This window comes from Carcharhinus amblyrhynchos, chromosome 19 (assembly GCF_965287045.1).
Source record: "Carcharhinus amblyrhynchos chromosome 19, sCarAmb.v2.hapA, whole genome shotgun sequence".
NCBI lineage: Eukaryota > Metazoa > Chordata > Chondrichthyes > Carcharhiniformes > Carcharhinidae > Carcharhinus > Carcharhinus amblyrhynchos.
This window is the reverse complement of record NC_137342.1, coordinates 48,247,213-48,272,522: the sequence shown is the minus strand read 5'-3', so window position 1 is coordinate 48,272,522 and position 25,310 is coordinate 48,247,213. Positions and strand designations below refer to the sequence as shown.

At 43.6% G+C, this 25,310-nt stretch overlaps 1 protein-coding gene across 1 annotated transcript in view; it reads right to left on the bottom strand.

Moving 5' to 3' along the window:
• Positions 1-2,449: 2,449 nt before the first annotated feature.
• LOC145355511 (proline and serine-rich protein 2-like) overlaps positions 2,450-25,310 on the bottom strand; it is a 57,782-nt gene continuing 34,921 nt past the window's right edge. Inside the window, exons 2-4 of the mRNA XM_080207730.1 lie at positions 14,686-14,900; positions 9,750-9,987; positions 2,450-5,438 (exon numbers count right to left, since the gene is read on the bottom strand). Coding sequence (XP_080063856.1) covers positions 4,468-5,438; positions 9,750-9,987; positions 14,686-14,811 — 1,335 coding nt within the window. The 5' untranslated portion in view covers positions 14,812-14,900 and the 3' untranslated portion in view covers positions 2,450-4,467. The remainder of the gene's footprint in view (positions 5,439-9,749; positions 9,988-14,685; positions 14,901-25,310) is intronic.

Genomic DNA, 25,310 nt, shown 5'->3' with positions numbered 1-25,310 from the left:
TTCACCAGTAGAAAGGGTGTGAACCTGATTTGCATGAATTTGAATTCACTTAAATATAATTAATGGATTTATGCCATGGTGTCTGGCCCTGCAGAATGCTCTCCCCGATAGCGTCACGTCACATGGACACAATTCACTACAGGTTTTCAAAAAATGAGAACTGATACTTATGTGGGGAGTGGGAGGGAAGGAGAGGGGGAAGGGTGAGGGGAGAGGGAGGAAGGCAGGGGGTAGAGGGAGGGGGCAGGGGGTGGAGGGAGGGGGAAGGGGCAGTGGGAAAGGAAGGGAAGGGGGAGTAGGAAGGGAAGGGGAGGGGCAGTGGGATGGGGAATGGAAGGGGGAGAAGGTGTGGAAAGGGAAAGGGTAGGAGGAGGGGGAGTGGGAGGGGGAGTGGGAGGGGGAGAAGGTGTGGAAAGGGAAAGGGTAGGAGGAGGGGGAGTGGGAGGAAGAGGATGTCACCTGTGGCCGTGAGGAGAGGAATGGGAGTGAGTTCATTTTCTTTCACCTATCAGAGTGCCCTTTAACATTAGCGCCCCTATTTCTGTGGAGGCGCCCCTACTGGCTTTATCAGGCTCAACCCACCTCACTGCACCCCACCCCACCAGAATGATGGCGCAAACTATACCCCCCCGTCAAACTACATCACCAATGTCAGGAAATCTGGTTAGGAAATTCGGCTGTGTTTCTGGAGAGAAAGGTATCGGTTTTCAGTCAGAACCTGACATTTTGGCTGGAATTCTCCAACTTTGTCCAAAAGGCAAGGAATTAGTTTCTTACGCTCAGGAAGAGTGGCCACATGAAGTAAAACTTTGAAAAAGGTAGCAATATTCTCAGGTGACAGGATAAAAAAAATAGTAGGTTGTGCCTCCGCTTTTAATTATTAGCAAAACATCCATTGCTAATAATTGACATTTTGGTAACAGGATTGCTCTTTACAGTAATGATCTTCCTAGCATAATACCAACGCCCAACAGGTTATTTTCAATCATTAAATCATTTTCTAAACTTTTTTTTAAAATACATTTTGTGTTTTAATGTTTACAACAAATACATATCTTTCACCATTCTATGCAACTGTTCCAGAATCTTCACAGTGTTTTTAAAACAAATATTGTCAGTATATTGTTTCGTAGTCGCACGCAGGATACAAAATAGATGTTTATATGATTCATTAACTGAAGACAAGCAAGATAACTAATAAAGTAATTTTTGAATTATATATGTATTGTACATAAATACATTTTAAAATCAGAACATATTTCAGAATCATCAGTTTCAAAAGATAGAAAATATGTACATAAATATATAAAAACCCATGGTAATAAATTCACGAACACTCATCTGTGTAGTTCTATTTGGTATCATGAGGTGCGCTTCACATTATGAAACCAGTGCCCAACTCATTCTTCTGTAGAGTGGCTGTTCCACTCCATGGGATCATTTGCACACTTGTATGTCTACTGCACAACCTTTCAACCAACCACATTGTGGCTAGAGGGAGAACAGGAGGAATCGAAACAGTGTGAAAAAAGGGAGTTGATAAATAAATGGATGAGCAAAGTGATTGGTGCTTAAATGAGACTAACTATGTTGCAAAGCGAAACCACAGGGGGCAAAAAAAGGACTCATATTACTAATTTTCCATCTCCCACAGTCAAAACTCAGTGGTCGGCATTTTACCGGCCTGCCTGCCATGGGAATCGGAGTGGGGGAGGGAGGGACTGTTGACCTTGGCAGGATTTTTCAATTTCAGGACAAGTGAATATTCCATCGGAAACCATCACTCAACAGGCAGCCAGCCAAGCAGCCAAAACACAGCAATACATTGTAAGTGGGAGAAGGACTCTCCCCAGTCTGTTCCAACCTGTTGAAATTCACCTGAAAAGCAACCTCCTGGAAAGTCAATGACAGCAGGCTTTGTAGCTTACGGCAAATCCTCTGCTTTACAAGAGCTTCACTTCAATCAAAGCATCAACTACAGATCTGCTGTGAAAGATACTGAGACAATCATAAGTTGCAATTGTATTGTTTTAACCCTCATCTATATCTAATTTTTGTATGATAACGTGGGTATGTTGAGTGATTGCGACGTCATGTTTTAAATCCCCCAGGGCAAATGTGCGATAATCAAACCCTGCCCCATATCTTGCTTGGAGCACTTTTCCACTGTAACGTTCAATGAAACATTGGGTTGTACTCTGCACAACTGAACTCTTGAATTTGAACTGCGTCACTATAGGCAGTTGCCAAATTACAAGGGGGGCGGTGTTGGAAATTCCCCTACATAATTAAGGGTTCAAGTCAAAACCTTTTGGGCCATTTAAATATTTCTATTAACAATCACAACATCCCAAAGTAAGGCACACAGTGAAAGTCCAGGGTGATATGGAGAACCAAGTCAACCAAGGTTCAGGAAGATACAAATGAGACACCCGGGAGTGTTAGTTGTAAACTTGTGGAATTACTTAGTTATGCAAAAACAAAAGCATCTTACTGAGAAAGGTGGATAGACTTGTGAGAAAAAATGTGATTTGAAGTCAAAGTGATTTGGGTCATAGGATAAGAGATAAACCTTCTAGGACTGAGGGGAGGAGAAATTTCTTCACCCAGAGGGTGGTGAATGTGTGGAATTCACTACCACAGAATGTAATTGAGGCCAAAGTGTTGTGTAATTTCAAGAAGAAATTAGATATAGCTTTTGCGGCTAAAGGGCTCATAGGATATAGGGGAAGGCAGCATCAGGATATTGAATTTGATGATCCGTCATGATCAAAATGAATGGTGAAGCAGGCTCAAAGGGCCAAATGGCCTATTTATTCCTGCTTCCAGTTTCTAAAAATGACAATATTTGTGTGGTGCATAGAGATGGCACTGAACTAGGCAAAGGAAAATCACTGGTTTGTCACCTAATCTTTCTCCACATCAAAAGTTGCAGAGTGCTGGAACAGACCTGGGTGCAGTCACACCAGGATGTCTCTTGATTAGAGCTGTATCAGTGCTGTGATGGGTGGATGGATTCAAGCAGAATTCTGGAGCAGGTGAGCACGGGCCTGGGAGGGAACAATCTATACATACATAGCCCTTGTAGAGGTTGGAGTGGAGACAGTTGGCAATGCAGACAGAGTGGTCAATGACAATACTGACCGAGGTTTTGAAAGGGAGGGGCATAGTGCCCAAGGTGAGCAAACCATTTACAAAGTCAGTGTGATATCCTGCAGTCAAGTAGCTCAAAATTATCTCTCAATGAAGTAGCACTTGTGATTTGTAACCAAATTGTTCAAAAGTCAACCCCAGAATTGACACCTAATAGATCAGTTAAGCTGGGGGAGGGAGATCCTACAGTCAGCGATAACAATTTTTAGGAAGAAGGAGAAATTTGCATTTTCATTTGCAAAAAAAACCCCACTTTGAACAAAATACACATCCAATACGTTCCTTCCCATTAAAGTGATTCCAGACTTGTACTTTCATATATAAATGTTTCAGATTACAACAACTTTATGAACAGAATCGGATTCACCAACAGTTACTAATAAAACTTAATGTCTTGTTTAACATGGGAGAAAAAGGTGTCCTCTTTATAATACACAATTGTGTTTTAAACAAAATACAAATTAAAACATCAAGGTAAGTTTGAACTTTGATTGATTTGAGGTGTAATACATCCTGCCCTATTCTTTGATACATAACAGAAAAATTAATCCACTTCCTTTAAGTTGTGAACCTGCTTCGCTGAGAGATTAGTTTGTTTCTGATGCTTTGACAGTTTTATTCCACTCGTGTTGGCTTTTGGTGAAGTCTTTTATGGAAGACTTCTCTCCATTGCTATCTTCAGTTTTGTAGTTTGGCCAGGTGTAATCTAACAGTTCATGTCCAAACTGCCTTGGTTTGAAAACAAAAGGTTGACATACATATTCCACCAGAGATGTGGGTACAGAAGTTAGGAGTATTTCACTTTGCACCATGTAAACAGGGTATTTAGTGACTTTGCACATCTTGAGATTGTGTTGTGACAGCTATTGAGCGCTAAGCAATGGTAACTTACACTAATCATCGGGATCTATTGAGTTACATCCTCGTGGTGAAGTTTGTGACATCGTGGCTAGAGAATAATGGAGGAACTAATCTTCCAGCAGTAACCCAAGATTCAACAATATCCCCAAATTAACTTCTGGGATATTCTACAATGCTCAAAACAAGTTCCACAAATGACCCAAATCTGTTTCACTTGATCTGGTCAACAATTTAATCTTCATTAGCTTCCTTTGGCCCCATCTAACAAAAAAAAATGAAGAAATGCTAATGCTTGCAGGCGTCCTTGTAAATGTGCCATTATGACCACTGAACATAGTTGATGGATTTGAGAGGCATCTTTTTGGTTCTAGAGGCAGCGTGCAAAAAAGATCCCCTTCCTTATTTTGAACAAAAGGCATTATAAATATTCCTGAAAGGATTTGGTTTGAGTTTTCACTGAATTTGATTGTTCCTCAACAAACCCAATTTCCGTAACGCTTCTTTGCGAGATTCATCTGTTGAGCCACGGCCGGAGAACTGGACTGTTACTCCTTGAGACCTGAATCCTGTTGGTTTTTGAATGGACCGTGACCTGGTTATTCCAGGCGTATTCAATTTTGTGCTCAGATGAGGAATCTCTTTAGGTTCAGGCTTGGGACTGGAAGCTTTCAGAGGTGGTGTAACAGGAAGAGGAGCAGCTGCGTGAGTGCCATTGGTTACAGATGGCACCTTCGTTGATGGAGCAGAGGTTGAATTTCTGATCTTTGATTTGAAGCCATTGGAAGTATTTGAATCCGTCTTGTCAGATTCTTCCACCAGCCCGAGTTTTGATAGCGCCTCGTCCCTTGTTTCGATGGAAACCGCCTCTTTGAAAGACAAATTCCTCCTTGGTTTAGCTTTCTGTTGCTGGTCATCCAACTCAGCAACAAGGAGGCTTGTACCACCCAGGTTGGCCAACACTTGTGCTTTGCGTTCTTGCACTTTGACAGCTGCCTTGCTGATGGTGTTGTTGTATTCCCTGCTTGCCATCGAAATGCTAATGTTGGATGGAAACCTTTGGAGCTTTGCATTTCTGTAATGAAGCTCCTGACCTTCAGTCGGAGAAGTTGTGTTCACCTGATCGTTCTCGTAAGTGAAACGTTTGCTTTCTGGTGGGGACACGGGTGAAGTTGCTCCAACTTTTTTCTCAGCAATCTTCTGTGCGATAACCATTGGCGTTGGCACTGATCCAGGTGGCTTTGCCAGGTTGTAGAAGGCTCGGGCCGCTTCGATTTCAGATTCAGGTGGGGTTCTCTCAAAGCTTGGTTGTTTTACAAACTGTGCTGTTTTGGTCGTGGGACGAGGATGCTCTGGTTGCTTCGGCTGCGGTTTTTCTTGATTCGCCCGAACCTCCTCTTTCTGAGGTACACTAACGTCTTTCTCAACTAGAAAATTAAAAAAATGGTTTTGAAAATGTTAAAGATGCCTTTTTGAGAAACAAATTAACAGTCAAAACTTACACAAGCATTGATAGTGATTCCATTTAGGATTGGAATTAAATTATTCATACTCATAAAACTCTTCCCATTTCCAATGGATGTGTGAAGACAATTTCTTCCTAATACAAGGATACTGGTCCTAGAATTGCTTGGGTTATTGTGGTTATGAGGGATTGTACCTGGCATTAACTTCATATGGAACTTGTGGGATGATGGTGGGTGGGATGAAGGGGGATGAAAAAAGAGGGAACCTTGTTGTAACTGGGGGGAAACGTCAGAGGTGCAGGAATGTCTGTCGCACCAATCTTCCCCATGTCAATGAAAGTCCTGGTCCCCACCTGCCTACGTGCAGGCGACTCCTCCATCCCGCCATTGTTACAAATAGCCCAGAGCTCTGGGCACTAATCTAGCTGCATCTCCAAAGAAAATCATTTTTTTGATCTGAATTCTCAGAGGATACAGTCCACCCAGGATGTCACCTTCTACGTTCTTGTGGAAACAGGTACATCTCACTTCACAGGAGCTAATGGTCAGCATATCTGCCCAATCCCAATTTAGGGTCACCCTCTTCCCACAAAATGCCTAGCTGAAATCCCAATGGAATACTGATCCCACTACATCCATGTGTATAATGTCAGAGCTGCCTGCAACCTCCCAACAATTCATCTAACTGGCTGCTCTTCATTTGGCAGTCTTGTTCAGGAGTTCCTGCAGCAGGAGACTATTACATCCTAACTCTGTTCCCCTCTGCACATCGGGACCAACTACCAGAAGGTGGTCCTCAGTGAAGTAGGTACAAAAGGGTGGCTTGCAAATGACGGACCCTCTTCATTTGCCCAGGACTGTGTGCACATCTGGTGCCTCCAGTACTGGCCATCCCCAACTGAGAAACTGGGCAATCTCCTTAGAGTTAAGAGGAGCTTTTATAGCAATGTTTCAAATCATAAAATGTCTGTAAAGAGAAAAAGCTTCCAATGGCTGAAAGGTCAATAATCAAAAAGATTGGTTGTAAATTTCCAAAAATTAGGAGAAGTGCCGCAGGATTGGAAAACTGCCCAATGTGACATTCCTATTCAGAAAGGGAGGGAGGCAAGAAAGCAAGTAACTGTAGGCTGATTAGCCTAACGTCTATTGTTAGAAAAATGTTGGAATCGATTATTGAGAAGTAATAGCAGCACATTTGGAAAATCATAATCTAATCAAGCAGAGTCAGCATGGCTTTATAAATGGGAAATTGTGTCTGACTCATTTATTAGAGTTTTGAGGAAATCTCAACCAGAGTGGATAGAGGGGAACCTGTAGATGTGTTGAATTTGGATTTCCAGAAGATGTTCGACACAGTACCTCACAAAAGGTTAAGTCATAAGATAAGCGTCCATGGTGTTGGAGGTAGTATATTGGCACAGATAGAGAATTGATTAATGACTGAGAAACAGCAAGTGGGGATAAGGCATTTTTTTTCAGGTTAGCAACCTGTAACAGTGAGGTTCCACAGGGATCGGTGCTGGGACCATAACTGTTGACAGTATAAATGACTTTGAAGAAATAAGCGAATGTATTGTAGCCAAATTTGCAGACAACACAAAAATAGGTGGAAAGGCAACCAAAAGAGAAAATGCTGGAAATTCTCAGGAGGTTTAGCAGTTTCTGGAAGGAGAGAAAAGAGCTCACATTTCGAGTCCAAATGATCCTTGAAAGGAAAGGTGTGGGAGGAATACAAACTGTTTACAAAGATATATTAATTGGTTAAATAAGTGGGCAAAAAGTTGACAAATGGAGCATCATGTGCAAAAGAATGAATGAAGTTATTCATTTTGGAAGGGAGAACAAAAGAATAGAGTAGTGTTTAAATAAAGAAAAATTGCAGAAAGCTGCAACATAAAGGGATTTGGGAATACTTGTGCATGAAACACAGGAAGCTAGCACAGAGATGCAGCAGGGAATCAGGATGGCCAATGGAATGTTGGCCCTTATTTCAAGGGGGGTTGATGTGGGAATTCTTGCTGCAACAGTACAAGGTGTTGGTGAGACCACATCTGGGAGTAATGGGAGCAGTTTTGATTCCCTTATTTAAGGGAAGATATTATTTCGTTGGAGGCCATTCAGAGAAGGAGCACTGGGATGGTCTTATCAGGAAAGGCTAAACAGGCTGGGACATGACTTACTGGAATTTAGAAGAATGAGATGTGATCCATTGAAACATCTAGGATTGTTAGGGGGCTCGATGGGGTAAACGTTGAGAGGGTGTATCCCCCCTTATGGGAGAGACTAGGACCAGAGGACAGAGCCTCAGAATAAAGCAGCACAAATTTAAGACTGAAATGAGGATTTCTTCTCTCAGAGGGCTGAGAATCTTCGGAACTCCTTGTCAATGGGGGCAGATACTTCTGTAAATTTAAGGCTCGAGATAAATAGATTTTTTGATCAATGAGGGAATCAAGGGTTATGAGGAAAGGGCAGGAAAATGGACATGAGGGATGTTGGATCAACAATGATCCTATTGAATGGTGGAGCAGGCTCGAGGGGCCGAATGGTCTATTCCTGATCCTAAGGTCTTATCCAGGTTTAAGGTGATTGGCAAAGGAGGTGACATAAAGAAAGATTACTTTTTTTAGTTTTCAACATAATGGGTTGTTAGGATTTAGAATGCTTTGCTTTATAGGGCGTTGGATACAGATTTAATAGTGTCTTCAAGAATACCTGATAAAGGAGCAGTGCTCCGAAAGCTCGTGATTCAAAATAAATCCTAACCTGATGTTGTAAGACTTCTTATTGTCTTCAAGGGGCGGAGATGCCAGCATTGGACTGGGGTGGACACAGTAAGAAGTCTCACAACACCAGGTTAAAGTCTAAAAGATTTATTTGGTATCACGAGCTTACAGAGTGCAGCCCCTTCATCAGGCGAGTTGGGAGTTGGGTTCATAAACACGGCATATATAGACAGAGACTCAACTGCAAGATAATGTTTGGAATGCAAATCTTAACAGGTAATCAAGTCTTTACAGGTACAAGGGTACATGTGATTATCCCTCTCTCCACTTGCTGTACCCGTAAAGACTTGATTACCTGTCAAGACTCACATTCCAACCATTATCTTGCAATTGAGTCTCTGTCTATACATGCCCTGTTTGTGAACCCCACTTTCCACTCACTGATGAAGGAGCAGTGCTCTGAAAGCTTGTGATACCAAATAAAACTGATGGACTTTAACCTGGTGTCGTGAGACTTCTTACTGTCTTCAAGAGGGAACTGAAGGAGCAGAAAAATTGCAGGAATGTAGGGAAAGTAGGAGTGGGGTTATCTGGATTTCACTTCAAGTGCCAGGGCAGGCTGATTAGGCTGAATGGCCTCATTCTGTGCTGTAATATTCTATGTTTCTTTAAAGTGATCCGAGATTATGAACTGAAATGATACAAGGGATTAAATCTGTACTGCAGCACTAAACAATACTTCATTGTGTTGTAACAACTATTGTTGATGTAACTGAAGAAAAGGGTCCCCATTTACTTTTATTTAAAAATAAACTACAAAAAGTTGTGAATGAACCTCAAAAGGTTGTGAATGTAGCCCAATCCATCAGGCAAACCAGCCTCCCATCCACTGACTCTGTCTACACTTCCCACTGCCTCGGAAAAGCAGCCAGTATAATTAAGCACCCCACGCATTCTCTCTTCCACCGTCTTTCTTCAGGAAAAAGATACAAAAGTCTGAGGTCATGTACCAACCCACTCAAGAACAGCTTCTTCCCTGCTGCTGTCAGGCTTTTGAATGGACTTACCCTGCATTGAGTTGATCTTTCTCTACACCCTAGCTATGACTGTAACACTACATTCTGCACTCCTGTTGCCTATGAATGGTATGCTTTGTCTGTGTAGCATGCAAAAAGCAATACTTTTCACTACATGTGACAATAATAAATCAAATCAAATAAAAAAAAAAGCCTGGTTGAATAGCAAAGGTGGGTAATGGAAGGTGTCAGCACAGATGAAAGAGTGGGAAGGAATAAATTAAATAAATCAGGAGTAGTTAAGTGATGTTTGATTATTCCCATTGTTAGAGCAGAAGACGATGATTGAGTCTTGATTTGAACTCAGTGAAGGGCGGCACAGTGGTTAGCACTGCTAACCCAAACAGGGGCCTGGGTGTGGCGACAGGGAGATTTTCACTTCATTGCAGCGTTAATGTAAGCCCAACTTGTGACACTAATAAACAAACTTTAAAAAGGGAAGAGGGAGAAATTCTAGCTGTTTAACACACCTGGAAGCACATTTTCATAATGAGCTACACGTTCTGTTGCCTGAGGTCGGGCCACCACCAGGTCAATGATTTCTTCATTCCCTGAGTGAATCTGCGTTGGTGTGCTTGGATCTTCACTTTTGACACTGCAAACAGAACTACTTTCCTCAAAATCATCCTTCAGGGAGTCCAGAGTTGTGTCAAAGAACAGAATGCACTCCTGTTCCTCGTGAGACATATAATTCATGAAGTCGTCATCCTGCAGGGAACAAAGTCCAATGGTTAGGTGACAAAGAAAAATTACAAAAGGAAGAAACCAAAGCAAAACAAACAAATACATTCAAAAAAACTCAGCAGGTCACTCAGTTCTTAAAGTCAACGTTTCAAGTGCGACCCTTTGTTAGAATTGTTCGGAACGATGAGGGTTACAGGAATACATCTTGCCCTTTGTACATTGCAACAGTGGCTGTGAAAGGCTTTGAAAGGTGCTACACCAATGCAAAATCCCTTCATTCATTCTTTCCATCAGATCCTGACTGGGCCACTGTTTGTTCACAGTTTCCATGGCGACAGTTAGCCTGTTAACACTCATCCAAGAGGATAGTCCTGACCTCGGAGTAAGAGAATGGCAATTGCCAGATGGTTAATGGATTTTAACTAGAACAATCAAAATCCGCCTCCTCAACTCAGAAACAAAAGCAAAATATTACAGACGTTGGAAACATGAAATACAAAATAAAACGTTGGAAATACTCCACAGGTCAGATAGCATCTTTATTATTCATGCATGGGACATGGGCACCACTGGCTGGCCAGTATTTATTGACCATCCCTAGTTGCTGAGGACAATTGAGAGTCAACCACATTGCTGTGGCTCTGGAGTCACACATGGCCAGACGGAGTAAGGACAGCAGATTTCCCTCCCTAAAGGACATTAGTGAACCAGATGTATTTTTCTGATAATCGACAATGGCTTCATGGTCATCAGTAGATTCTTAATTCTAGATATTTTTTACTGAGTTCAAATTCCACCATCTGCTGCAACGGGATTCAAACGCAGGTCCCTGGAATATTAGCTGAATTTCTGGATTATTAGTCCAGCGATAATCCCACTAGGCCATCACCTCCCCACTTGAGAACCAGGGATAATGTTTCACATCGATGACCTTTCATGAGGCCATCTCGGGTTCCTTCATAATCACAAGTGTTTATTTAAAAGACTGAAGGAGGATCCTAAATGACATTTAGCAGAATATTGTTGTCTGGTGTTGATTTCCTTAAGCAATGAGTTAAATGCTTATGCTACAGTTGTGTTTTCCTGTCTTTCAAGGTGTCTTTATTCTGAAGATAGAACTGATGTACATTCTATAGTAATGATCAGGAGTAATTCTGCAATCCTGTGTTCGAGTGGGGAAATCACACTTGCACAGTCAATAAGATGTAAAAATAATAAAATTATCTCCCCGATTCTGATAGATTCTGTAGATCTTTCTCTACACCCTAGCTATGACTGTAACACTACATTCTGCACTCTCTCCTCTCCTTCTCTATGAATGGTATGCTTTGTCTGTATAGCACGCAAGAAACAATACTTTTCACTGTATATTAAGACATTTGACAATAATAAATCAAATCAAATCTATGATTCAGGATCATTATCTGCACAACTCTAGTGTCTGGTTCAAATCCAGCCTTGGGTCACTGTCTGTGCGGAGTCCGCACGTTATCCCTGTGTCTGTGTGGGTTTCCTCCAGGTGCTCTGGGATGTGCAGGTTATGTGGATTAGCCATTCTGAAGTTGTCCCTTAGTGTCCCGAGATGTGTAGATTAGGGAGATAAATACATGGGGTTACAGGAAAGGGCCTGGGTGGAATCCCCTGTCAGAGACTTGGTACAGTACTGATGGGCTGAATGGCTGCCCTCTGCACTGTAGGGATTCCACGATTCTATGAACTCACCAATTTTTCCCAGTCTCAAGAGAAGGGCAATCTCGGCAATGTTCCCTGCATCAAGATGGGGCAATTAACTACTTTGATAAAATAGTTGGTAAAATGCAATGGCATTGTGGCAAGCACTGATGCCTCACAGCACTAGGGACCCGGGTTCAATTCCCGATTTGGGTCACTGTCTGTGTGGAGTTTGCACATTCTCCCTGCGTCTGCGTGGGTTTCCTCCCACACTCCAAAGATGTGCGGGTTAGGTGGATTGGCCGTGCTAAATTGCCCCTTAGTGTCGGGGGGACTAGCTAGTGTAAATGCATGGGGATAGGGCCTGGGTGGCATTGTGGTTGGTGCAGACTTGGCCTCCTTCTGCACTGTAGGCATTCTATGATTCGACACACTTCTGTGTAAATGTAACCACAGTATTAGCGGACCCCAAATTTAATAAGATCTGCAGTTTGTTCCCAAGTGAAAGAGAAGTAACTCTTTCTCTAAAATTACACATAAATAAATTTGTCTACATTTATGTCATTCAGAGCATCATAAAGTATGAAAATAAAGTATACACTACTGTGTCCCCTACGTCACACACAGTGACGCTTCAAAAATACTTCATCAGCTGTAAAGTGCTTTGGCACAAAAGGTGCTATATGAATGCAAGTTATTTTTGTCTTTAAGATGAGGAAAGGATGGCACTTTGATGCTCCTCAGTATGTTTTTTATTCCAATTCATTCATGGGATGTGGGGGTCACTGGCATGGCCAAGACTTATTGTCCATTGCTAATTACCCCGGAGAAGGTGGTGGTCTTCTCGAACCGCTGTGGTCCATGTGATGTAGGTACACCCACAGTGCTGTTAGGGAAGGGTGTTATAGAATCTCTACAGTGCAGGAGGCCATTCGGGCCATCAAGCTTGCACCGACCATAACCCCACACAGACCCTGTAATCCCACATACTTAATAAAAGCAAATTACTGCGGATGCTGGAATCTGAAACCAAAAAAGAAAATGCTGGAAAATCTCAACAGCGTCTGTAAGGAGAGAAAAGAGTTGACATTTCAAATCCAGATAACCCTTCAGCTCTTTTCTCTCCTTACAGATGTTGCCAGACCTGCTGAGATTTTCCAGCATTTTCTCTTTTGGTTAACCCCACACATTTACCCTGCTAATCCCCCTGACACCAAGGTCAAATAAACCTAACCCGCTCATCTTTGGATGTGGGAGGAAACCCACGCAGCCACAGGAGAACATGGAAAGGCCACACAGACAGTGACCTGAGACTGGAATCGAACCCAGGTCCCTGGCGCTGTGAGGCAGCAGTGCTAACCACTGCGCCACCCATGCCACTCAGGATTTTCACCCAGCGAGTCCACAAAGGAATGGCTGGAAGGGGACGTGTCGTTTGGATGAGTCCGGAGAATCGTATCCAATCATGAACCACACTTTAGCTGCCACACTATACTGTCCCAGGGGGGAGGTGAGATCCAGAAGTGACTGCCTTCCCACCACAAATAAATTCTCAGGAATCCTGGAGAAACTTCCTTTCTTGCCAAGTAGTAAGTAGGTTCACTGCAGAGAACCAGTGAAAGCAGCAGTGGAAATATCTGTAAAACTAGACTGTCCGTCACCCACTGATAAGTGGATCTTACAGAGAGAGCCGAAGAGATTTATTTTTTAAAATTATTAAGCAGAAGGCATCAAACGTGACATTGTCATTCCTGATGTTTTAAGTCTCCAAGGTTACAGCAGTTTGTTGCTGTGACCCAGATTTTAAACTCAAAATGGGTTGAATTTGACAGATTTTGACTTGAAGAGCCTAAGAGGAGAGAGACAGTAAAAGCGTCTCCATTTCCAGCTAGCTGCACTCACAGAAACCGCCACTGAAGTTGCAGTTTACTGATCGTATTGGTAGAATCCTGGAGCACTGGCTTTTGCATGCTTTATTTCAACTACCAGTAAATCTAATACTATCTGTCCACAACATCTCATTTACAATAAAAAAAACACTTTCTTTCTCAATTAAAAAGAATTGCCAGCTTCCTTTATCTTTGTAAATAACATTCATCCTCTTTCATCTCTGATATTGCAATATTTGCAACCTGCAGAATAAATCATTGCCCTTCAAAGTGGGCAGCGCGGTGGCACAGCGGTTAGCACTGTTACCTCACAGCACCAGGGACCCGGGTTCGAATCCCAGCTTGGGTCACTGTCTGTGCGAAGTTTGCATGTTCTCCCTGTGTCTGCGTGGGTTTCCTCTGTGTGCTCCAGTCTCCTCCCACAGTGCAAAGATGTGTGGGCTAGGATTAGCCATGTTAAACTGCCCCTCAGTGTCAGAAGGACTAGCACAGGGATAGGGACTGGGTGGGATTGTGGTTAGTGCATACTCGATGGGCTGAATGGCCTCCTTCTACACTGTACAATTCTATGATTCTGTTATCATTCACAGAATCCCTACAGTGCAGGAGGCCATTCAGTCCATCTAGTCTGCACCAACTCTCCGACAGACAGGGCATTTTACCCAGCCCCTATCCCCATTAGCCCTTGTATTTACCATGTTAATCTCCCTAATCTACACATTTTGGGACACTAAAGGGACAACTTAGCATGGCCAATCTACCCAACCTGCACATTTTTGGAATACAGGAGGAAATGGGAGGAAACCCATTCAGACATGGGGAGAATGTGCAGACTCCACACAGACAGTAACCCAAGGGTGGAATCAAACCTGAGGCCCTGGTGCTGTGAGCCAGCAGTGCTAACCCACTGTGCCACTGTATTGCCCTGGTCTTGAAGGACATGAAGCATTCTAAGAGGTTTATGAATGATTTGGCAAGAGACCATTTAAGTATTTCCTTCAAAATGTCCTCAAGTGTAGAACTGGGGCCTGAACATCCAACATTCTGGCTCAGAAGCCAGGTTGCTACCCAATGAACCATGGCTGGCGTAAATATTCCTGTGGTAACAATGAGATAGTCAAGCTGCATGAAGTCTGAATCTTTGTTAGACAATAAAACTTACCAAATTCGAATTTCTGGACCTTGAACCGAACCCACTGTCTTCACTCCCCGTTCTCTCAATGCCGTGCTGCTTGCTCCTGGGTGAAACATCGCAGTCCATCTCGGAATAACTCAACTCAACTGGCATTGCAGGTCCGCCTCAGCCACAGAAAGAACTTAAGAAGCGGAGTATTGTCAACGTGTCTCCCCGCTGTTCGTTCTGACTGGAGATTCCTCCTGGAGGGGTGAAAAATAAAAGATTAAAAAATTAAAGGTTTTCCGTTCCCAAGACAAGTATGATGAGACATTTTAAAGATAGGTTTCTAAGCCATTTCCCTCTCCTTTACGTGATATGCAGCACAGTGGTACAGTGGTCAGCACTGCTGCCTCACAGCACCAGGGACCCAGGTTCGATTCCCGGCACGGGTCACTGTCTGTGTGGAGTCTGCACGTCCTCCCCGTATCTGCATGGGTTTTCTTTCGGGTGCTCCAGTTTCCTCCCACACTCCAGAAGACGTGCGACGTAGACACAGTACAAGCTTCTTCTTTGTATATACCTTTCTCGGTTTGTATTCCTAGGTTCACTTCCTGGCTCATGCAGAGTTAATTGTTCTCATGTTGAGTTAGCAGTGTGGAAGTGGACGGTGCACTGGTTACGCGACAGGGGACCCAGTATGTTACTGTAGACGGGTGAGTAAGACATGAGAAAGTCGGACTAGAGACCTGCCTGGTTGGATTTTTTGCTGTAATAATACATGCACATCATCTTTGTATGTTCCTGGCTGGAATCCATCCTCCACCCCCAGCTCTGGCCTATAAATTTCAGCCACTTTGCAATGTTAACTTGTCAAATCAATGACATCATTTTCGGCCAAGGCCAGTCAGGAAAACCACACAAATCTTAAACGTCGCTCTGTACGCCCCAGAATTGAGCAACAGACATAGTTATAACATACCAAAACAAGCTGAACTGACCACAAACATCTGGATCCTTTTATAGCAGAATGTGGCATTTTGTCTGAACCAGTTGTCCAGTGCTTGGCTGCTCTGATGAAACTTGCTCCTAATCCTACACTTTGAATATTAAACTCCTTAGGAGAGAAAGCTTCATTACCTAGGAGACAGTAAGAAGTCTCACAACACCAGGTTAAAGTCCTAAAGGTTTATTTGGTGTCATAAGCTTTCGGAGCACTGCTCCTTCGTCAGGTGAGTGTTGTGAACCTCCTTACAGTGCCCATCCCAGTCCAACGCCAGCATCTCCACATCGTTATATAGGTGAGAGAGGGGGTTATTCACAATATATAATTTTAAGTTGAATTGTGTGTTAAGAAAAGGTAAAATAGTTTCAGTTTCATTTAGGTTATGTTTGTGATCCTTGGTGCCTGGGTGTCTGGCTAGACTTGTTTGTACATATACACATTCTTACACCCCCCAAGATTAAAAGAATTGATTAAAAAGGGTGAAATGTTTAATAATTCTAGAAAAGAAAGAGTAGAAAAACTTCACTATCACAGAGCGGCAGTGATCCAGGGACATAGACACAGAAAAGACAGGAGTTGAAGTTTCAGAGAGAAAACAGGGATTTTAAGCTCTCTGAGAATAAAAATACAAGGCCATTGGGACAGTAGTAAACTGAATAATCAGTTATAGTAAAGTGATCAGTTCAACAGATGTGTGATTAGAAGAGTAAGTGTGTTTGATTTATTATTGTCACGTATTGGGAAATAGTGAAAAATATTGTTTCTTGCGTGCTATACAGACAAAGTATATCGTACTTTGTCTGTATAGCGTTACAATATAGTGTAACGTTATAGTTGTAATATAGTGTTACAATCATGGCTAGGGTGTAGAGAAAGATCAACTTAATACAAGATAGGTCCATTCAAAAGTCTGACAGCAGCAGGGAAGAAGCTGTTTTTGAGTTGGTTGGTACGTAACCTCAGACTTTTGTATCTTTTTCCCGATGGCCAAAGGTGGAAGAGGTCCGGGGTGCGTGTTCATATGTTTCTTGTCTTTAGTAACTAAGAAACTCACTCTATCTTTAACTAAAGTCTGGATAAATTGGTTCCTTTTAAAACATAACTAGTGGGTCTGAGAAAAAGGTGTCTGTAAAGTATTTTTCCTTTCTAGATGAAATCTTGCTCTGTCCAGAAGGTGTTGAATAAAGACAGGGGCCAGTTTCATCCCTCAGCATCCGGGATTGTAACAATCTGGGGGTGATGTTTACTGATTGAGGTGTCTCAAACCAGAAGGAAAAATGCTGGAAAATATCAGCAGGTCTGACAGCATCGGTGAGGAGAGAACAGAGCTGACGCTTTGAGTCCAAGTGTTTGGGGAACCTCGCCCAGGGTGGGCGCAACACGAGGAAATCCGCCATGAGACACCAAAGAGGCTATGCTTCCTGTACCAGCCTCAATCTGCCAGTCTGTCGATGTTTGAACACATGCATTTTTCAGCAAGAATCCGTGGGTGTGTATTAGCACAGTAAGAAGTATTAAGGGGTATTAAGTAAGAAGCAGTAATTATTTTGTACATTGAGTTTGTGTCTATGTATGCCCTGTTTGTGAACAGAACTCCCACTCATCTGATGAAGGAAAGCTTGTAGCTTGAGCTACCAAATAAACCTGTTGGACTTTAACCTTACTCTTACTGTGTTTACCCCAGTTCAACGCCGGCATCTCCACATCAACCTGGTGTTGTGAGACTTCTTACTGTGCTTACCCAGTTCAATGCCGGCATCTCCACATCATGTGTATCAGCAGCCTGGGCTCTTTTGCCAAATCCCCACTTTTGACAAACTTAATTCCAAGTAAGATTCAACCCAGAGCTTTCAGGTTCATGTAGCTCAGTTGGAAATTGTTCTTACCAAATGAGCCATTATGAGTCAGGCTTTTAAACATAAATAACTAAATATTCAGTGATATGCCTCAGTATTGTTCTGGGAATATTAACACCAGTGAAACTGACTTTGAAGATTCAATGCTGATACTATCAGTTGGGACCAAGATGTTTCAATGATTGTGTTACATCAACATTGTTAATCCAGTTCAGGTCAAGTTTAGAATTTAATTTTATTTAATCCTCCCCAGTGGCTGCCATCTAAGTCCTTCCCTGCATCAAATCTCTCTCATAATCCAAAAATCAGTCTTTAAATCTTGGTGATAAAAGCAACTTACTGTGGACGCTGGAATCCTAAATAGAAAAAGCTGGGAAATCTCAGCAGGTTTGACAGCATCTATGGAGAGAGAATACAGCCAATCAGACTCAAAACATTGGCTCTATTCTCTCCCGACAGATGCTGCCAGACCTGCTGAGATTTTCCAGCATTTCCTGTTTTTGTTTTAAATCTTTACGGGGGCTTCATTGGGCTGCTTCCTTCTTACTGGTTCAAATGCATATCTACATCTATTGAGCTAATCATCTAAAAGCAATGTTCATTTTTTAAAATTCTTTTGTGGGCCACAGGCATCGCTGGCTGTCCTGCATTTATTGCCCATCCCTAGTTGCCCTTGGAGGGCAGTTAAGAATCAACCACATTGCTGTGAGTCTGGAGTCACATGTAGGCCAGGCCAGGTAAGGATGGCAGATTTCCTTCCCTAAAGGAACCAGATGAATTTTTCCATCAATTGACAATAATTTCATGGACATCGGTATTTTCTTAATTCCAGATTTGTTTATTGAATTCAAATTCCACCATCTGCCGCGATGGGATTTGAACCTGGGGCCCCAGAATATTAGCTGAGTTTCTGGATTAATAGTCCAATGATAATACCACTCAGCCATTGCTTCCCCATATATATGTATACGTAAGCAAGGCGTATGTTATGGGTCTCCACAAAGTTGAAGTTTATTTATTAGTCACAAGTAAGGCTTACATTAACACTGTAATGAAGTTACTGTGAAATTCCCCTGGTCACCACAGTCCGGCACCTGTTTGGGTCAATACATCTAACCAGTGCGTCTTTCAGAATGTGGGGGGAAACTGGAGCACCCAGAGGAAACCCAAACCACTGAGATCATGCACAGATAGTGACTCCAGTCAGGAATCGAACCCGGGTCCCTGGCGCTGTTAACCAGTGTGCTACCATCCCACCCCACCACTGTGCTACCTTGCGGCTAAATTCTCCCTCAGTGTTTCAGTGCCCTAAGGTGTGGGAGTTAAATGGATTAAGATACGGGAGCGTTGATGGGAAAGGATTTTTATTTGTGCAAATCCCAAACCAATTTGAAGTGTTGTCGCTGTTAATAAAAACAAACACAGCGGTCGATGCGTACACAGGGAAATCCCAAAACCAATGAATAAGGTACATGAGAGGTTTGTTTTATTGGTGTTGATTGAGGGAAGAATGTTGACCAGAACAACAAGGAAACTGCAAAAAGTTCCAGGAGATGATTAGTATCCACTGGAATGATCCATTCAATACCTGAAAATGACACTCTGACAATGCAGTGCCAGCCTTGGCAATGCTCTCAAACCCTAGAGTGGGGTTTGAATTCACAACCTCCTGACTCACAACCAACATTACTGTGGGATGGAGATGTATGGAATTCCAGAACTGAATCCGGGAATAGCAACAATTCTTTCCCTTCAAATGGTTTCGTGCTCAGCATGGTGAGGTGAGTCAGTCTCTGGGCAGTTTCATGGCTCAGTTAGTGACGCACTTGCCTCTAAGCAATAAGGTTGTGGGTTCAAATCTGACTCCGGGACATGGGCACAAAAATCAAAGCTGCCAGTGTGGCGCCTCAGTGCCCAGAGCCAGTGTGGTGCCTCAGCGCCCAGAGCCAGTGCCAATCCCCCTGACATTAAAGGACAACTCAGCATGGCCAATCTATCTAACTCACACAAGGCTTCTATGATTCTAAACTGGAGCACCCAGAGGAAACCCCCGCAGACACAGGGCAGCATGGTGACACAGTGGTTAGCACTGCTGCCTCACAGTGTCAGGGATCTGGGTTCGATTCCTGGCTTGGGTCATTGTGTGGAGTTTGCACATTCTCCCTGTGTCTGTGTGGGTTTCCTCCAGGTGCTGCGGTTTCCTCCCACAATCCAAAGACACGCTGGTTAGGCTTATTGGCCGTGCTAAATTTCCCCTAAGTGTCAGGGGGATTAAGAGCTTAATACATGGGGTTATGGGGATAGGGCCTGGGTGGGATTGTGGTCAGTGCAGACTTGAAGATATGAATAGCCTCCTTCTGTAATGTAGGAATTCTATGCTCTTTGGAATGTGGGAATTTGCATGTTCTCCCCGTGTCTACGTGGGTTTCCTCCGGATTCTCTGGTTTCCACCCACACTCCAAAGATGTGTGTGTTAGGTTGACAGGGGTTGACCCTTGGTACTAGGGAGATTAGCAGGGTAAATATGTGGGGTTACGGAGATAGGGCCTGGGTAGGATTGTTGTCAGTGCAGTCTCAGTGGGGTGAATGGCTTCTTTCCACACTGTAAGGATTCAATGATTCTAGACCAGAGCAGCCAGAAGAAACCCATGCAGACACAGGGAGAACATGCAAACTCCACACAGTGACCTGAGGCAGGAATTGAACCCGGGTTCCTGGCACTGTGAAGCAGCAGTGCTAACTGGTGTGCAGCACACAGACAGGAAACTGCAGGACCACACATGCAATATCCGTTACTGCAGGGCTCAAGCCCAAACACAATAGAAACCAGCTATGAAAGAACACAGGGCTGGGACGTGGACCTTGTGGACTGGGTCACTGCGGAGCCCCAGTGTAAATGTGTAGCAAGATGCCCTATAGACTCAGCAGAATGATCTGTCTTGGTGTGAAGGTACAGTAGCAGCTAGGCTCCTGGTAACATGACTGCCCAGAATGGCTAACTGACTGGGTTATATAAACAGGGATTGAGTTGCACTTTGAAAAATGAATGAAGCTCATTCACTCCGACATGATCTTTCTCAGATATATCCAGTGGAGACAATGGAAGGTTGATAATGGGACAAGAATTGGAGGTGATGCATTGAGGTTGCTAAGGAGTGAAAATAAACACTATCCATAACACCGAGTCTTCGTTCGATTATGGTTCTGCATTATTTATTTGGAACGCTTCTCACACTGTAACAACCCACACCTACAAATTACTTGAAAGCTGTTGATGTAACTGTACATCAGGGGAGTGGCAGGACATTCAATAACAATCTGAAGCATGAAATTGGCTTCATTTTTCCTTTTTCTAGTGTAGGGGCGCCAAGGCCAACTGCGCTGCTCCCACCCATATCATACATTTGGCCAGTCATGTCTATGCTAGCTCTCTGCAAGAACAATTCGTCTAATCTCAGTTGCTGTCCACAGTTTGGCAAGTTTATTCCTCTTCGGGGATGCATCCAATTGCTATTTGAAAAAGCACAATTGACTCTGCTTCCACTACATTGACAGGCTGCACATTCCAGAGCCTCACCACTCACTGAGTAAAACAGCATTTCCTCATGTCGCTATCGATTCTTCTGTCAAGCAGTACCCTCTGGTTCTGGATCCTTCCACCAATGAGAACAGTTTCCCTATCTAGTTTGTCCTGACCCCTCATGATGTTGAATATTTCTATCGAATCTCCTCTCAACCCCCTCTTCAAACAGTATAAAGTCTGGCACATATAGGGTTAACATGGGTCTGAGTACAGCACCGCCCGCAAAGTGATGTTAAAAAAAAAACACATGATCTGCGCTTAGGAGTCTGTCTAGGATTGGACCAAGCTGTGTATCCAAGTAAGCATGGAGGTAGCTCTTAGCTTGCACCCTTTACTAACTTATTTAAGATGGGTGGCACAGTGGTTAGCCCTGCTGCCTCACAGTGCCAGGAACCTGGGTTCAATTCCCAGCTCGGGTCACTGTCTGTGAGGAATTTGCACATTCTCCCCGTGTCTGCGTGGGTTTCCTCTGTGTGCTCCGATTTCCTCCCACAGTCTGAAAGACATGCTGGTTACGTGCATTGGCCATGTTAAATTCTCCTTCAGTGTACCCGAACAGGCACTGGAGCATGACAACGAGGGGATTTTCACAGTAACTTGTTGCAGTGTTAATATAAGCCTTCTTGTGACACTAATAAATAAACCTTAAACTAAGACCATGAAAACTTCATCAAGACCTACCAAATGATATCCAACATCAATAAGAACAAACACAGCTTCTCTAAACTATCCCAAATAACTGAAGTTACTCATTCTTGGAACCATTCTTGTGAATCTTTTCTCCAACACATTCGCATCTTATCCCAAGGGTGGTGCCCAGAATTGGGCACAGTACACCAGCTGGACACACCACACCAGCTGAGGCTGAACCAGTGTCTGGTAGAGGTTCATAAGAACATAAGAAATAGGAGCAGGAGTAGGCCATCTAGCCCTTCGAGCCTGCCCCACCATTCAATAAGATTATGGCTGATCTGAAGTGGCTCAGTTCCACTTTCCCGCCCTCTCCCCATAATCCTTAATTCCCTTGCCTACCAAAAACCTATCTACCTGTGTCTTAAATATATTCAGCGAGGTAGCCTCTACCACTTCAACGGGCAGAGAATTCCAGAGATTCACCACCCTTTGAGTGAAGAAGTTCCTCCTCAACTCCGATCTAAACTGCACCCCCCCCCGCTTATCTTGAGGCTGTGCCCTCTAGTCCTGCTATCCTTTCTAAGCAGGAAGAATCTCTCTACCTCTACCCTATCCATCCCTTTCATTATCTTATACGTCTCTATAAGATCCCCCCTCATCCTTCTAAACTCCAAAGAGTACAGACCCAGTCTATTCAGCCTCTCTTCATAGTCCAACCCCCTCATCTCCGGTATCAGCCTAGTGAACCTCCTCTGCACTCCCTCTAAGGCCAAGATATCCTTGCGCAAGTGTGGTGACCAAACTGCACACACTACTCCAGCTGCGGCCTCACCAGTGCCCTGTACAGTTGCAGCAAGACCTCCCTGCTTTTATATTCTATCCCCCTCGCTATAAAGGCCAGCATCCCATTCACCTTCTTGATCACCTGCTGCACCTGCAGACTGGGTTTTTGCGACTCATGCACAAGGACCCCCAGGTCCTTCTGCACCGTAGCATGCTGCAGCTTTTCGCCCTTTAAATAGTAATCCCTCCTACTATTATTCCTGCCAAAATGGATAACCTCACACTTGCTAACATTATACTCCATCTGCCAGGTCCTCGCCCACTCGCTCAGCCTATCTAGATCCCTCTGCAGACTTTCCACACCCTCCGCGCAATTTGCTTTTCCACTTATCTTCGCGTCATCAGCAAATTTCATCGCCCTACACTCAGCCCCCTCCTCCAGATCATCTATATAAATGGTAAATAGCTGAGGCCTCAGTACCGATCCCTGCGGCACTCCACTAGTCACCAACCGCCAATCAGAATAGCACCCATTGATACCAACTCTCTGCCTCCTATTAGACAACCAATCCTCTATCCACGCTAACACCCTACCCCCAACTCCATGCCCCCTAACCTTCTGAAGCAACCTTTTGTGAGGCACCTTATCAAACACCTTTTGAAAATCATCATGAGTTGCTTTCTGACTCAAACCTGTAATCTCAGCCCAAACTGGAAACTAGTCCAGATTGCTAAGGTTAATGTAGCAACACATTGACTCATTAAAGGACTGAGCAACAATCACCTTTTGTACTGATCACGGCTACATCTTTCCTGCTCTGTTGTAAATGACTGTTTATTTTCTCGCTTCAGACCACTTCAAAACTAAATCAACCCTTTGAAACCTTAGCTACAATCTGAACATCTGCTGCAATGTTTGATTTGCAATTCAGGATCAAAATTAATTAAACAAAATGAAACAACAGGCTGAAATACAAACTAAAAGGGAGGCAACAAAAAATAACACCTGATACCTAGAGGCAGGATATCTTGTGATGTTTCTGAATTTACGGGAAGGTTCTCCCCTGCCAACGGGGGAGAACAGCGGCACTGCTGTCTCACAGCACCAGGGACCTGGGTTCGATTCCCGACTTGGGTCACTGTCTGTGTGGAGTCTGTACATTCTCCCCATGTCTGTGTGGGTTTCCTCCAGGTGCTCCGGTTTCCTCCCACAGTCTGAAAGATGTGCTGGTTAAGTGCATTGGGCCGTGCTGAATTCTCCCTCAGCGTACCCCAACAGGCACCAGAGTAGGGGATTTTCATAGTAACTTCATTGCAGTGTTAATGTAAGGCTAGTTGTGAAACTAATAAACAAACTTTAAAAACTTTATGATCACAAAGTGAATTCAAAACACAGGAGGGTTCACTAGGTCTGGTCGTTTAACTGATTCACTGGGAAGTGAACTTGGTCCTGGGACACAAAACAGGAAGCTGATTTAATATTATCTACTTTGCACCACTTTTATCTCCACTTTGTGACAGTTTTCTAATTCAGTCCACTTGCTGGCGAGGGGTATAAGGTCTTGAACCCAGAGAGAAGGGAGTATCATTTTCCTGCTTTGAGCCAAGTGAACATACAACAATTCTTGTACAACACAGCGACAGCAACTTTATGAAGAAATTGAAACTTTTTAAAAAGGTCACTGTCCACCCACGGTGGAGGGGAATCCCTCCAAATGTACATCCTTTGACTCAGGTTTGCCTGAAGGACTTCGACGTTTACCCGGAGCATTGGGCCTCTAGTTCTCACATCCAGGAGCCTGCCTGCAGGCAACTACTGGGTTTCTGATGCCGCGGGGGGACTAAGATTCCAGTCAGCCTCTACGTTCACTACCCATCGCCTCCCGTCTCTCCCACCGCCATCTTTCAGGAAAATGGTCTGTGAGTGGGGTGGAATGGGTAAAATGCCACACAGGCTGGCAATGGCACCCACCTCCATTCTCGGGCTGATGGACAGGGTGAAAATTCAGTCCACTCTGCATCAAAGATGCAGTTTCCTCCCACAGTCCGAAAGACGCGCTGGTTAGGTGCGTTGACTCGAACAGGTGCCAGACTGTGGCAACTAGGGAAATTTTACAGTCACTTCATTGCAGTGTTAATGTACACCTTGTGACTAATAAATAAACTTTTACTGAGTTTCTCCAAGATAAAAAGTCCACATTTTAAATGTAATGGCCAGAATTTGCCAGCTGTACAGGCCCTGCTGCCTCTGCGAGTGAGAATTGTGGTCAGTGCAGACTTGATGAGCTGAATGGCCTCTCTCTATACTGTAGGGTTTCTATGATTTCTATGACAACCACTGCAGGGAGGTCCATCGTCTATTTGTTCTGAAGGATTAGCTTAATTACTTGTATGTATAATGGGGTTTGAAGAAATTTAAATTTCCCCAAACTGTCCCTTTATTTATTTGCAAACCAAGCAATGCTCCATTTAGAGAGTGTGGTGGCACAGTGACACTGCTGCCTCTCAGTGCCAGGGATCCAGGTTTGATTCCTGGCTTGGGTCACTAAAGATGAGGCAAAAACTGATGTTGGACAGCTGCACAAATCCGCCACAGTGAACCTAGTGGCCAATAAACACCTTGAACGAGTTCAACACCATTGACTTTAACATCGGTGTAAAAATTGGAGGCCAATTTGCTATCCTGTGATTGTCTGAGTCTTTGGATCAGTATTAAAAGTTGTTCAATTTGTAGCTTCGACTATTACCAGACATTCATTGCCAGAAATTGGACAGTGTATCTGAAAATCAGCTGGTTGACTACGGTTGATGG